We start from the raw sequence: 13,096 nt of genomic DNA, 5'->3' as shown, positions 1-13,096 counted from the left end.
TGGCATAGGGATCCTTATCTCTCCCATGTGGTCATTCTCTCTTTCTCCCCTTACCCATCTGTCTATCGCCTCCTTTGAATTTCATGCTGTCACAGTTACCAGCCCTTTCAAGCTTAACATCCTTATCATTTATCGCCCTCCAGGTCCCCTCGGAGAGTTCATCAATGAGCTTGATGCCTTGATAAGCTCCTTTCCTGAGGACGGCTCACCTCTCACAGTTCTGGGCGACTTTAACCTCCCCACGTCTACCTTTGACTCATTCCTCTCTGCCTCCTTCTTTCCACTCCTCTCCTCTTTTGACCTCACCCTCTCACCTTCCCCCTACTCACAAGGCAGGCAATACGCTCGACCTCATCTTTACTAGATGCTGTTCTTCCACTAACCTCATTGCAACTCCCCTCCAAGTCTCCGACCACTACCTTGTATCCTTTTCCCTCTCGCTCTCATCCAACACTTCCCACACTGCCCCTACTCGGATGGTATCGCGCCGTCCCAACCTTCGCTCTCTCTCCCCGCTACTCTCTCCTCTTCCATCCTATCATCTCTTCCCTCTGCTCAAACCTTCTCCAACCTATCTCCTGATTCTGCCTCCTCAACCCTCCTCTCCTCCCTTTCTGCATCCTTTGACTCTCTATGTCCCCTATCTTCCAGGCCGGCTCGGTCCTCCCCTCCCGCTCCGTGGCTTGACGACTCAATGCGAGCTCACAGAACAGGGCTCCGGAAGGCCGAGCGGAAATGGAGGAAAACTCGCCTCCCTGCGGACCTGGCATCCTTTCACTCCCTCCTCTCTACATTTTCCTCCTCTGTCTCTGCTGCTAAAGCCACTTTCTACCACTCTAAATTCCAAGCATCTGCCTCTAACCCTAGGAAGCTCTTTGCCACATTCTCCTCCCTCCTGAATCCTCCTCCCCCCCCCCCCTCCTCCTTCTCTGCAGATGACTTCGTCAACCATTTTGAAAAGAAGATCGACGACATCCGATCCTCGTTTGCTAAGTCAAACAACACCGCTGGTTCTGCTCACACTGCCCTACCCTGTGCTCTGACCTCTTTCTCCCCTCTCTCTCCAGATGAAATCTTGCGTCTTGTGACGGCCGGCCGCCCAACAACCTGCCCGCTCGACCCTATCCCCTCCTCTCTTCTCCAGACCATTTCCGGAGACCTTCTCCCTTACCTCACCTCGCTCATCAACTTATCCCTGACCGCTGGCTACGTCCCTTCCGTCTTCAAGAGAGCGAGAGTTGCACCCCTTCTGAAAAAACCTACACTCGATCCCTCCGATGTCAACAACTACAGACCAGTATCCCTTCTTTCTTTTCTCTCCAAAACTCTTGAACGTGCCGTCCTTGGTCAGCTCTCCCGCTATCTCTCTCAGAATGACCTTCTTGATCCAAATCAGTCAGGTTTCAAGACTAGTCATTCAACTGAGACTGCTCTTCTCTGTATCACGGAGGCGCTCCGCACCGCTAAAGCTAACTCTCTCTCCTCTGCTCTCATCCTTCTAGACCTATCGGCTGCCTTCGATACTGTGAACCATCAGATCCTCCTCTCCACCCTCTCCGAGTTGGGCATCTCCGGCGCGGCCCACGCTTGGATTGCGTCCTACCTGACAGGTCGCTCCTACCAGGTGGCGTGGCGAGAATCTGTCTCCTCACCACGCGCTCTCACCACTGGTGTCCCCCAGGGCTCTGTTCTAGGCCCTCTCCTATTCTCGCTATGCACCAAGTCACTTGGCTCTGTCATAACCTCACATGGTCTCTCCTATCATTGCTATGCAGACGACACACAATTAATCTTCTCCTTTCCCCCTTCTGATGACCAGGTGGCGAATCGCATCTCTGCATGTCTGGCAGACATATCAGTGTGGATGACGGATCACCACCTCAAGCTGAACTTCGGCAAGACGGAGCTGCTCTTCCTCCCGGGGATGGACTGCCCGTTCCATGATCTCGCCATCACGGTTGACAACTCCATTGTGTCCTCCTCCCAGAGCGCTAAGAACCTTGGCGTGATCCTGGACAACAAACTGTCGTTCTCAACTAACATCAAGGCGGTGGCCCGTTCCTGTAGGTTCATGCTCTACAACATCCGCAGAGTACGACCCTGCCTCACACAGGAAGCGGCGCAGGTCCTAATCCAGGCACTTGTCATCTCCCGTCTGGATTACTGCAACTCGCTGTTGGCTGGGCTCCCTGCCTGTGCCATTAAACCCCTACAACTCATCCAGAACGCCGCAGCCCGTCTAGTGTTCAACCTTCCCAAGTTCTCTCACGTCACCCCGCTCCTCCGCTCTCTCCACTGGCTTCCAGTTGAAGCTCGCATCCGCTACAAGACCATGGTGCTTGCCTACGGAGCTGTGAGGGGAACGGCACCTCAGTACCTCCAGGCTCTGATCAGGCCCTACACCCAAATAAGGGCACTGCGTTCATCCACCTCTGGCCTGCTCGCCTCCCTACCACTGAGGAAGTACAGTTCCCGCTCAGCTCAGTCAAAACTGTTCGCTGCTCTGGCTCCCCAATGGTGGAACAAACTCCCTCACGACGCCAGGACAGCGGAGTCAATCACCACCTTCCGGAGACACCTGAAACACCACCTCTTTAAGGAATACCTAGGATAGGATAAAGTAATCCTTCTCACCCCCCCCCCCCTTAAAATATTTAGATGCACTATTGTAAAGTGGTTGTTCCACTGGATGTCATAAGGTGAATGCACCAATTTGTAAGTCGCTCTGGATAAGAGCGTCTGCTAAATGACTTAAATGTAAATGTAAATGTAAATGTAAAGAAATTATAGGCTCCTGTATATTGGAATGGTAAAGGTCAAGTCTATTACTAAAAAGCATAGAAAGGCGAAACATTATTAAAAATACATTAATATACATAATATTCAACTCCAAACCCATGGAAAGTGGAAGATAAGTAGGCGAGATGGATGACGCTTCACTAATGAGAACGTAGAGTGTTTCTACATTATATTCCAATATGGAAAAATATCTGGAATAATGTTTGTCGACCCGTTCTGGTCTCTAAATAACATCTCAACTATCAACCTATTAGGAGTAACATCATATTAAAAGCTATTACCAAGGCTACAGTAAACGCTATTATCGAGACTACTGTCAACTTTTAAACAACGTACACGTGATGACTTCACCAACAAGTCACTGAATGTGCAACTTTTGGTACAATACAGACATGCTGCACATCAACTCAGTTTCTGTAGTAGACAATAGTGCTCCGTAGACGTGATGTCAGTAGAAAGTTAACAGCACGACAGGATCTAGAGGCAAAAACAGCACCAACAACTACTAACAACAGGATGAGAAAAAAAAACACTTCAACCAGAGCCGTATATTTAGACATATTTATAAATATACATCTCTGACCTCAATCAGTTGCCTCAGTTCCCCTCATTAGCTGAGAAAAACACAGCAGCGTCTCTGTTCATCAATTTGTGTCAATTAGCAGCGAGTGGCGTCACCTCTGCTCTGTTGCTATCGACAACCGCACTGGAGGAGTAACAAGTTAATTAGCGTCACTAAGAGTCACTTCCTGTAGCTACCCTACCCTTCCTCAGAAATGGTGTGTCATTGGTGGTCGGTGCATTTAAGATTAAAAAATCTAATAAAAATATTAGCATGGCCTTATTTCTGACAGAATATTGGATGACTGTCACTCATATTCCATTCACTCAGCTTAATGTAACATCGATAGGTTTAAGTTACTACATGACACTTCTTTTTCCTACACCCATTATAAGGCTGCTACAGGGTAGCCTAGTGGTTAGAGCGTTGGACAACCGGAAGGTTGCAAGTTCAAATCCCCGAGCTGACAAGGTACAAATGTGTCGTTCTGCCCCTGAACAGGCAGTTAACCCACTGTTCCTAGGCCATCATTGAAAATAATAATTTGTTCTTAACGGACTTGCCTAGTTAAATAAAGATAAAAATAAAATAAAAATACAATCTAGGCTATGAATGAAAGTTTCCCATACAGAGGTTGAGAGAAGGATGAGTAATCAAGTTGAAAAATAGTGACACATTCAACAATGCCTTGCATACTCTTGCCTGCAGCTAGCTGATCAGGGTGTAATCATTAGTCCAACAGTTGCAAAAGAGAGTTTCTATTGGACCAATTCAGGTATGTTCATCCCAGTTTCATTCCATTTGCTTCCGTTTAAGAAACGTTATTCAACATAATCGGCATAATGAATACACCCCTGATCACACGCAAACACAGTTCCCTTTCATAGCAGCCACATACAAACAGCATGATCGCTTTGCTCGTTAATTCCTTCTCGCATCGACGTACTCTCCTCCTTTTACCTTTTCCCTTCACTTGTGGAATTCAATGCACAACGCTCCTCCTCCATTCCCCATATATTCTTCATCAAGCACTATAACAAGCCATTACACAGTGTACAAAACACTGCTCTTTCCATGACATACTGACCATGTGATTCCAGATGAAACCTATGATCCCTTATTGATGTCACTTGTTAAATCCATTTCAATTAGTGGAGTTGATTAAAGACTAATTCTTAAGCCTTGAGACAATAGTGACATGGACTTTCCAAGCCAAACCTTTATATCTTACCCGCTAACCGCTACACACAGCCTACATCATTGTCACCAAATTAGCTAATGTCATAGTCAACATCGCTACTCGAACTAATGCATTAGTAAACCCGCAGTACAGCGTACAGTGAGCATGCAAGCAGATGACCAGTTAGTTATACCTGCAGGGACAGTGGCAAATTACTAAAACTGAAAGCTAAACTTGACTTGGAAAAGTTCCAGTGTTGGATAGCCATAACCAGCTAGCTAACATAACATCCCTCTCTGTTTAAACTGGGTGTTTGAATAGCCTAACTAGCTAGCTGCAAGGAAGTGAATATAGCTAGTTCGCTCTCTCTCTTGCTCTCTCTCTGTTCAACTATTGTCTTTCTGAGTCAACTACTCACCATATTTTATGCACGGCAGTGCTAGCTCGCTTTAGCTTATGCTTTGAGTACTATACTCATTCTGATCTGTTGATTGGGTAGACAACATGTCAGTTCAGGCTGCAAGAGCTCTGATAGGTTGGAGGATGTCCTCCAGAAGTCAATGTGTAAGTCTATGGAAAGGGGTGAGAACCATGGTTTTATACCAAGTGGAGGATGGAAACTAGCTGTCCTCCTGCTACACCATGGTGCTACCCAACAGAGTGCTGTTGAGGGTAATGTAGACCTTCATTGCAAAAAACTGTGTGTTTTAATAAATTATTTGGTGACGTGAATATATATACTATATGGTTCACTATTTTGGTCCTCCCCATCCTCCTCTGAGGAGACTCCACTGATGTGTATATGTGCAATAATAATTTGTGCTTATATTTGTCTTATTTCACACATGTATTAGTATGCATGTGAACATTGGAAAAGTGTTTATTTTTTTTGCATTTCCCACTCTGAGACACCCAGACATCACAGCTCTTCAAGGTAAATATACGCTGAGTGTACAAAACATTACGAACGCCTTCCTAATATTGAGTTGCACCACCGTTTGCCCTCAGAACAGCCTCAATTTGTCGGGGCATGGACTCTACAAGGTGTCGAAAGCGCTCCACAGGGATGCTGGCGTTCCACAGTGGTGTACCATTCTTGATTCAAACGGGAAACTGTTGAGCACAAAAACCCCAGCAGTGTTGCAGTTCTTGACACAAACCGCACCGACTACCATACCACGTTCAAAGGCACTTAAATATTTTGTCTTGCTCATGGCACTCAAACACAATCCATGTCACTATTGTCTCAAGGCATAAGAATCCGTCTTTAATCAATTACACTAATTGAAATGGATTTAACAAGTGACATCAATAAGGGATCATAGGTTTAATCTGGAATCACATGGTCAGTATGTCATGGAAAGAGCAGTGTTTTGTACACTGTGTAATGGCTTGTTATAGTGCTTGATGAAGAATATATGGGGAATGGAGGAGGAGCGGGGAAGGGAGGGAGAGAAGCTTTCACAGAATAGTACCATATATTTTAAAACGTTTCTAATCTAGAACTATTCCACACACTCAATTAAATGCAACAAACTGAGGTAGGAGAGAGATGTAAAGCCTTCTTCTGAATACAAGGATTGTCTGGTTCCACACTCTAGATCCAAGATGGCAGTGGATTCAAACAGGTGGCTGTAATCTGACACCGAGACTCATGCATCTTTCTTACTCTCTCCATCTCCCCGACTTTCTCTGTTCCCTCTCTTTCACTTCTTCTCCCCGTCTCCCCCACTTCTCTGTTCCCTCTATTTCACTTCCTCTCCCCATCTCTTTCTATTGCCTTCTCCCTCTCTCTCAGGGGCCAGCGGGACACAGCAGCACAGTGCCTGGCCTCCGCCTTTCTCTGTCTCTCACACTGACATCGCAGACTTGAGCTGCTTTTCTTCAGTCATCCTCTTCAACAGGGAGGCAAGTGGCTGACACTTTCCCCACAGAAAAAACACAGACACGCACAACTCTGTCCTTCAGAGCCCACCACCCTTCTCCTTCTCTCACTCCCTCCTTCCCTCTTACTATCCTCGCAAATCTACAGTGCTGGCCAAAGTCTGTACACATCTCCACCTCATTTCACCCTTAATCCTTCTCATACTCTCTCTTCTTCCCTCTAGTCCTCCCCTCTCATCATATTCCCGTCAGCCTCCCAAACCCACTGAACAAGCCAATGCGGCTATGAACACCACATCAATCACTTTAGAAACCAGATGACCAAGTATATACTGAAAAAAATATAAATGCAGCATGTAAAGTGTTGGTCCAATGTTTCATGAGCTAAGAGGCCAGAAATGTTCCATACGCACAAAAAGCTTATTTCGCTCACATTTTGTGCACAAATTTGTTTACATTCCTGTTAGTGAGCATTTCTCATTGCCAAGATAATCCATCCACTTGACAGGTGTGAGATATCAAGAAGATGATTAAACAGCACGGTCCTTACACGGTCCTTGTGCTGCAGCCAATAAAATGGCACATTAAAATGTGCAGTTTTGTCACAACACAATGCTTCAGATGTCAAAAGTTTTAAGGGAGCGTGCAATTGGCATGACTGCAGGAATCACCGCCAGAGAATTAAATGTTCATTTCTCTACCACAAGCCACTTCCAACGTTGTTTTAGAGAATTTGACAGTATGTCCAGCCGGCCTCACAGCCGCAGACCATGTGTAACCACGCCAGCCCAGGACCTTCACATCCAGCTTCTTCACCTGCGAGATCATCTGAGGGGGTGCTGCACATGATTTCTGTCTATAATAAATCCCTTTTGTGGGGGAAAATCTCATTCTGATTGGCTGGGCCTGGCTGACAACTGGGTGGGCCTATGCCTGCCCAGGCCCACCCATGGCTGCGCCCCTGCCTAGTCATGTGAAATCCCCAGATTAGGGCCAAATTTATTTATTTCAATTAACTGATTCCTTAAATGAACCGTAACTCAGTCAAATCTTTGAAATTGTTGCATGTTGCATTGACATTTTTGTTCAGTATACATGGAGACCAGTGGCATCTGGTGGGATTTTAAAGCGGGGGACAGGCTCATGGTAATAACTGGAACAGATTGGAATAAATGGAATCAAACACATGTATCATGGGTTCCATATGTTTGGCACCATTAAATTCTAAAATGGATGGATGGAAGCAAAGATGGAGAGGAAAAGGAGGGAAACAAAAGAAAGGAAGAGCGAGAAAGAGGAGATAAGTATGGAGGGAGTTAGCTATCAGGGTGAAACACTAAAGCAATGCAGTATTAAAAGACCACACAGCCTTGTTATTCCTTCTTTGAATTAATCAAATAAAATGTTAACAGCAGAAGGCTGACTCCTGGTACAGGGAGAGGTTTTTCCCCTCACTGCCCTGTTACACTGATGGACATACTGTACGCACAGGCTGGGGGGGAAGAAAAGATGTAGATAGAGCTCATTTGTTTGTTTCTTTGTAAAATATGTAGTCTTATGTAGTCTTTGGCCCACCGAGATATCAAGAGGAAACCAAACATAGTCCTCATCCACAGCTAGATTAAACCAGCATTGGTCTCTCATTACTGTACAATGTTCATTTGAGCTATTAGTTTTATGTACAGACTGTGCCTAGAGTGAAACAACCTTTGCATCCTACTGGGAAGGACAATTAGTGACCTTATACTGGGCAGTTGCTTTGTTCAAGTAACACTGTGCTTGTTGTTTTTAGTGTGAGTTTGAGCACAGCGTTAACTCTCACTGCTGATATAGCCACAAAACCTTGCACAGTTACTGGTGCAGTACACTACTCTTGGCTCATACTGCCCATTAAATCAATGCAAATGTTATTTTTCACATGCTTCGTTAACAACAGGTGTAGACTAACAGTAAAATGCTTACTTATGGGCCCTTCCCTACAATGCAGAGAAAAATAGAAAAAAGTACAACGTGAGGAATAAATACACAATGAGTAACGATAACTTGGCTATATACACGGGCTACCAATACCGAGTCTATGTGCAGAGGTACGAGGTAATTGAAGTTGATATGTACATATAGGCAGGAATAAAGTGACTAGGCAACAAGATAATAATAATAATAATATAATATATGCCATTTAGCAGACGCTTTTATCCAAAGCGACTTACAGTCATGTGTGCATACATTCTACGAATGGGTTCTCCCGGGGATCGAACCCACTACCCTGGCGTTACAAGCGCCATGCTCTACCAACTGAGCTACAGAAGGACCCATAGATAATAGATAATAGACAGCAGCAGCAGAGTCTGTGAATAATTAAAAGAGTCGATGCAGATTGTCCCAGTAGCTATTTGTCGACTATTTACTATCTTATGGCTTGGGGGAAGAAGCTGTGCAGGGTCCTGTTGGTTCCAGACTTGGTGCTCCGGTACCGCTTGCCATGCGGTAGCAGAGAGAACAGTCTATAAATTGGGTGACTGGTGTCTCTGACAATTTTTAGGGCCTTCCTCTGACACCGCCTGATATAGAGGACTTGGATGGCAGGGAGCTTGGCCCCAGTGATGTACTGGGCCATACTCACTACCCTCTGTAGCCCCTTGCGGTCAGATGCCGAGCAGTTGCCATACCACGCGGTGACGCAGCTAGTCAAAAATAGTCTCAATTGTGCAGCTGTAGAAATTTTTGGAGGATCTGAGTGCCCATGCCAAATCTTTTCAGCCTCCTAAGTGGGGAAGAGGCGCTGTCGTGCCTTGTTCAAGACTGTGTTGTTGTGTGAACCACGTTAATTCCTTAGTGAGGTGGACAGTGAGGAACTTGAAGCTCTCGACCCGCTCCCCTCGAGCCCCAGACTCTATAGTATTGGGGAAGAGAGGGATGCAGGGATCACAGAATGGATACAAGAACCACAAATCCCTGTCTTCCTCTAGAGCAAGGTTTCCCAAACTCGGTCCTGCCCCCCCGGGTGCACGTCTTGGTTTTTGCCCTAGCACTACACACCTGATTCATTTAACCACCTCATCAAGCTTCGATTATTCGAATCAGCTGTGTAGTGCTACGGCAAAAACAAAAACGTGCACTGGGGGGTTAGAAGTGGAGTTTTCCCAGAAATACAATTCTCAGAGAAGCCATGATTAAATTCCTAAAGCCGGCGCATCGATAATGGAGAGTAAAACCGAGTGAAAACAAATGTACAAAAGGGTGCAAGCGTGGGCACACAAGCACAGACACACAAGCACACACACACAAGCACACACACACAACCTTCAGAACTTGGACTTGTCCTTCGTTGGTGATATCTTTGAGTAGATTACAGAAGGATCTGCACAGGCCCTCAGCATAGTTCTGTAGGAAGTCAGTAGCTGACAGGTAGATGTAGGCGTTGACTATCTGGAAGCATGTCCTCAGGTTCTCTGAGCTCATCTCTGAAACAGATAAACACACATCACATTAGAGGGAGGGAGAGAGATGAGCCAGACAGACTCCTAATCTCTTGTGTTCTTTATAGTGTGCAAGGTCCTATCTCACCAGGCAGTGAGAGGCTGGCCTGGCACTAAGGGATGGATGCTCTTGAGGATGCCACCCCTCAGCAGACCCAGGGAATATCAACATACACTGCCAAGATCCATGACACCTTCCAGTGCTAGGAACCAAGTGATATCGTGAGTCTCAATGATTTGACTCACTAGCACATTTTGAACAGCTAAGGGCTTGAACAAACTACGCCGTCATGCAGTCCACGATCCAACATTAGTCAAGAACACTTGGAGAAACCCAAACCTTCCTGATTAAATAAAGGTAAAATAAATAACAATAAAATAACAGTTGCTAAGTCGAGCAAAACGCCACACTCCTGCAAGCCTGCCCGAACTACAGCACCATGCGGGTTAATATGATAAATACATTCTCCAACATATCTAAATGATTCAAACACACCCTCTACTTACACTGGCAGCATAACAAACATTATTATTAGCATTGAATCACTTCTAGAGAGATATATAGTCGTTAGGCCTGAGTCCCTGGTGTTTTCCCACCCGTGTGTTTTCCACATCTACCTGATTAGTGATGGAGTTTTTCAGTTCAAATCAAATCAAATTTTTATTTGTCACATACACATGGTTAGCAGATGTTAAATGCGAGTGTAGCGAAATGCTTGTGCTTCTAGTTCCGACAATGCAGTGATAACCAACAAGTAATCTAACTAACAATTCCAAAACTACTGTCTTATACACAGTGTAAGGGGATAAGGAACATGTACATAAGGATATATGAATGAGTGATGGTACAGAGCAGCATACAGTAGATGGTATCGAGTACAGTATATACATATGAGATGAGTGTGTAGACAAAGTAAACAAAGTGGCATAGTTAAAGTGGCTAGTGATACATGTGTTACATAAGGATGCAGTCGATGATGTAGAGTACAGTATATACATATGCATATGAGATGAATAATGTAGGGTAAGTAACATTATATAAGGTAGCATTGTTTAAAGTGGCTAGTGATATATTTACATCATTTCCCATCAATTCCCATTATTAAAATGGCTGGAGTTGGGTCAGTGTCAATGACAGTGTGTTGGCAGCAGCCACTCAATGTTAGTGGTGGCTGTTTAACAGTGTGATGGCCTTGAGATAGAAGCTGTTTTTCAGTCTCTCGGTCCCAGCTTTGATGCACCTGTACTGACCTCGCCTTCTGGATGATAGCGGGGTGAACAGGCAGTGGTTCGGGTGGTTGATGTCCTTGATGATCTTTATGGCCTTCCTGTAACAACGGGTGGTGTAGGTGTCCTGGAGGGCAGGTAGTTTGCCCCCGGTGATGCGTTGTGCAGTCCTCACTACCCTCTGGAGAGCCTTACGGTTGAGGGCGGAGCAGTTGCCGTACCAGGCGGTGATACAGCCCGCCAGGATGCTCTCTAGGCCGTCTCGTCGTTGTTGGTAATCAAGCCTACCACTGTTGTGTCGTCCGCAAACTTGATGATTGAGTTGGAGGCGTGCGTGGCCACGCAGTCGTGGGTGAACAGGGAGTACAGGAGAGGGCTCAGAACGCACCCTTGTGGGGCCCCCGTGTTGAGGATCAGCGGGGAGGAGATGTTGTTGCCTACCCTCACCACCTGGGGGCGGCCCGTCAGGAAGTCCAGTACCCAGTTGCACAGGGCGGGGTCGAGACCCAGGGTCTCGAGCTTGATGACGAGCTTGGAGGGTACTATGGTGTTGAATGCCGAGCTGTAGTCGATGAACAGCATTCTCACATAGGTATTCCTCTTGTCCAGGTGGGTTAGGGCAGTGTGCAGTGTGGTTGAGATTGCATCGTCTGTGGACCTATTTGGGCGGTAAGCAAATTGGAGTGGGTCTAGGGTGTCAGGTAGGGTGGAGGTGATATGGTCCTTGACTAGTCTCTCAAAGCACTTCATGATGACGGAAGTGAGTGCTACGGGGCGGTAGTCGTTTAGCTCAGTTACCTTAGCTTTCTTGGGAACAGGAACAATGGTGGCCCTCTTGAAGCATGTGGGAACAGCAGACTGGTATCGGGATTGATTGAATATGTCCGTAAACACACCGGCCAGCTGGTCTGCGCATGCTCTGAGGGCGCGGCTGGGGATGCCGTCTGGGCCTGCAGCCTTGCGAGGGTTAACACGTTTAAATGTCTTACTCACCTCGGCTGCAGTGAAGGAGAGACCGTATGTTTCCGTTGCAGGCCGTGTCAGTGGCACTGTATTGTCCTCAAAGCGGGCAAAAAAAGTTATTTAGTCTGCCTGGGAGCAAGACATCCTGGTCCGTGACTGGGCTGGATTTCATCTTGTAGTCCGTGATTGACTGTAGACCCTGCCACTTGCCTCTTGTGTCTGAGCCATTGAATTGAGATTCCACTTTGTCTCTGTACTGACGCTTAGCTTGTTTAATAGCCTTGCGGAGGGGAATAGCTGCACTGTTTGTATTCAGTCATGTTGCCAGACACCTTGCCCTGATTAAAAGCAGTGGTTCGCGCTTTCAGTTTCACGCGAATGCTGCCATCAATCCACGGTTTCTGGTTAGGGAATGTTTTTATCGTTGCTATGGGAACGACATCTTCGACGCACGTTCTAATGAACTCGCACACCGAATCAGCGTATTCGTCAATATTCCCATCTGACGCAATACGAAACATGTCCCAGTCCACGTGATGGAAGCAGTCTTGGAGTGTAGAGTCAGCTTGGTCTGACCAGCGTTGGACAGACCTCAGCGTGGGAGCCTCTTGTTTTAATTTCTGCCTGTAGGCAGGGATCAGCAAAATGGAGTGATTGAAGCAAACACAAACCATCAAGAGGTAGAGACTCCAGCTGTGTGTTTATGTTTCTGGATTATTAGCGCTGATCAATTATGTGTAACAAACTTGTCTAATCACCAACAATCTTATTTTCATGTCAATTATTATTGATATTTTCTTTACTCTGTTCAGCCCTAAGTCTTAATAAGTGCAGAAAGGTATAGTAGAACGGGGCTGAGTCCCCAATGGCACCCTATTCCCTATGTATAGTGCACTACCGTTGACCAGAGCCCATAGGACTCTGATCAAAAGTAGTGCATTTATAGGGAATAGGGTGCCTATTGGGAAGGACCCCTAGGAGCCTTAATCCTATCAAGAGAAC

General features: G+C 46.1%; 1 protein-coding gene across 1 annotated transcript in view; it reads right to left on the bottom strand.

Moving 5' to 3' along the window:
* ipo11 (importin 11) overlaps positions 1-13,096 on the bottom strand; it is a 245,623-nt gene that overhangs the window by 91,689 nt on the left and 140,838 nt on the right. Inside the window, exon 23 of the mRNA XM_046346795.1 lies at positions 9,729-9,889. Within this exon, the coding sequence (XP_046202751.1) occupies positions 9,729-9,889 (161 nt within the window). The remainder of the gene's footprint in view (positions 1-9,728; positions 9,890-13,096) is intronic.

Source organism: Oncorhynchus gorbuscha, linkage group LG04, assembly GCF_021184085.1.
Source record: "Oncorhynchus gorbuscha isolate QuinsamMale2020 ecotype Even-year linkage group LG04, OgorEven_v1.0, whole genome shotgun sequence".
Lineage (NCBI taxonomy): Eukaryota > Metazoa > Chordata > Actinopteri > Salmoniformes > Salmonidae > Oncorhynchus > Oncorhynchus gorbuscha.
Note: the sequence above shows the minus strand (reverse complement) of the source record. Positions and strands in the feature narration are given on the sequence as shown.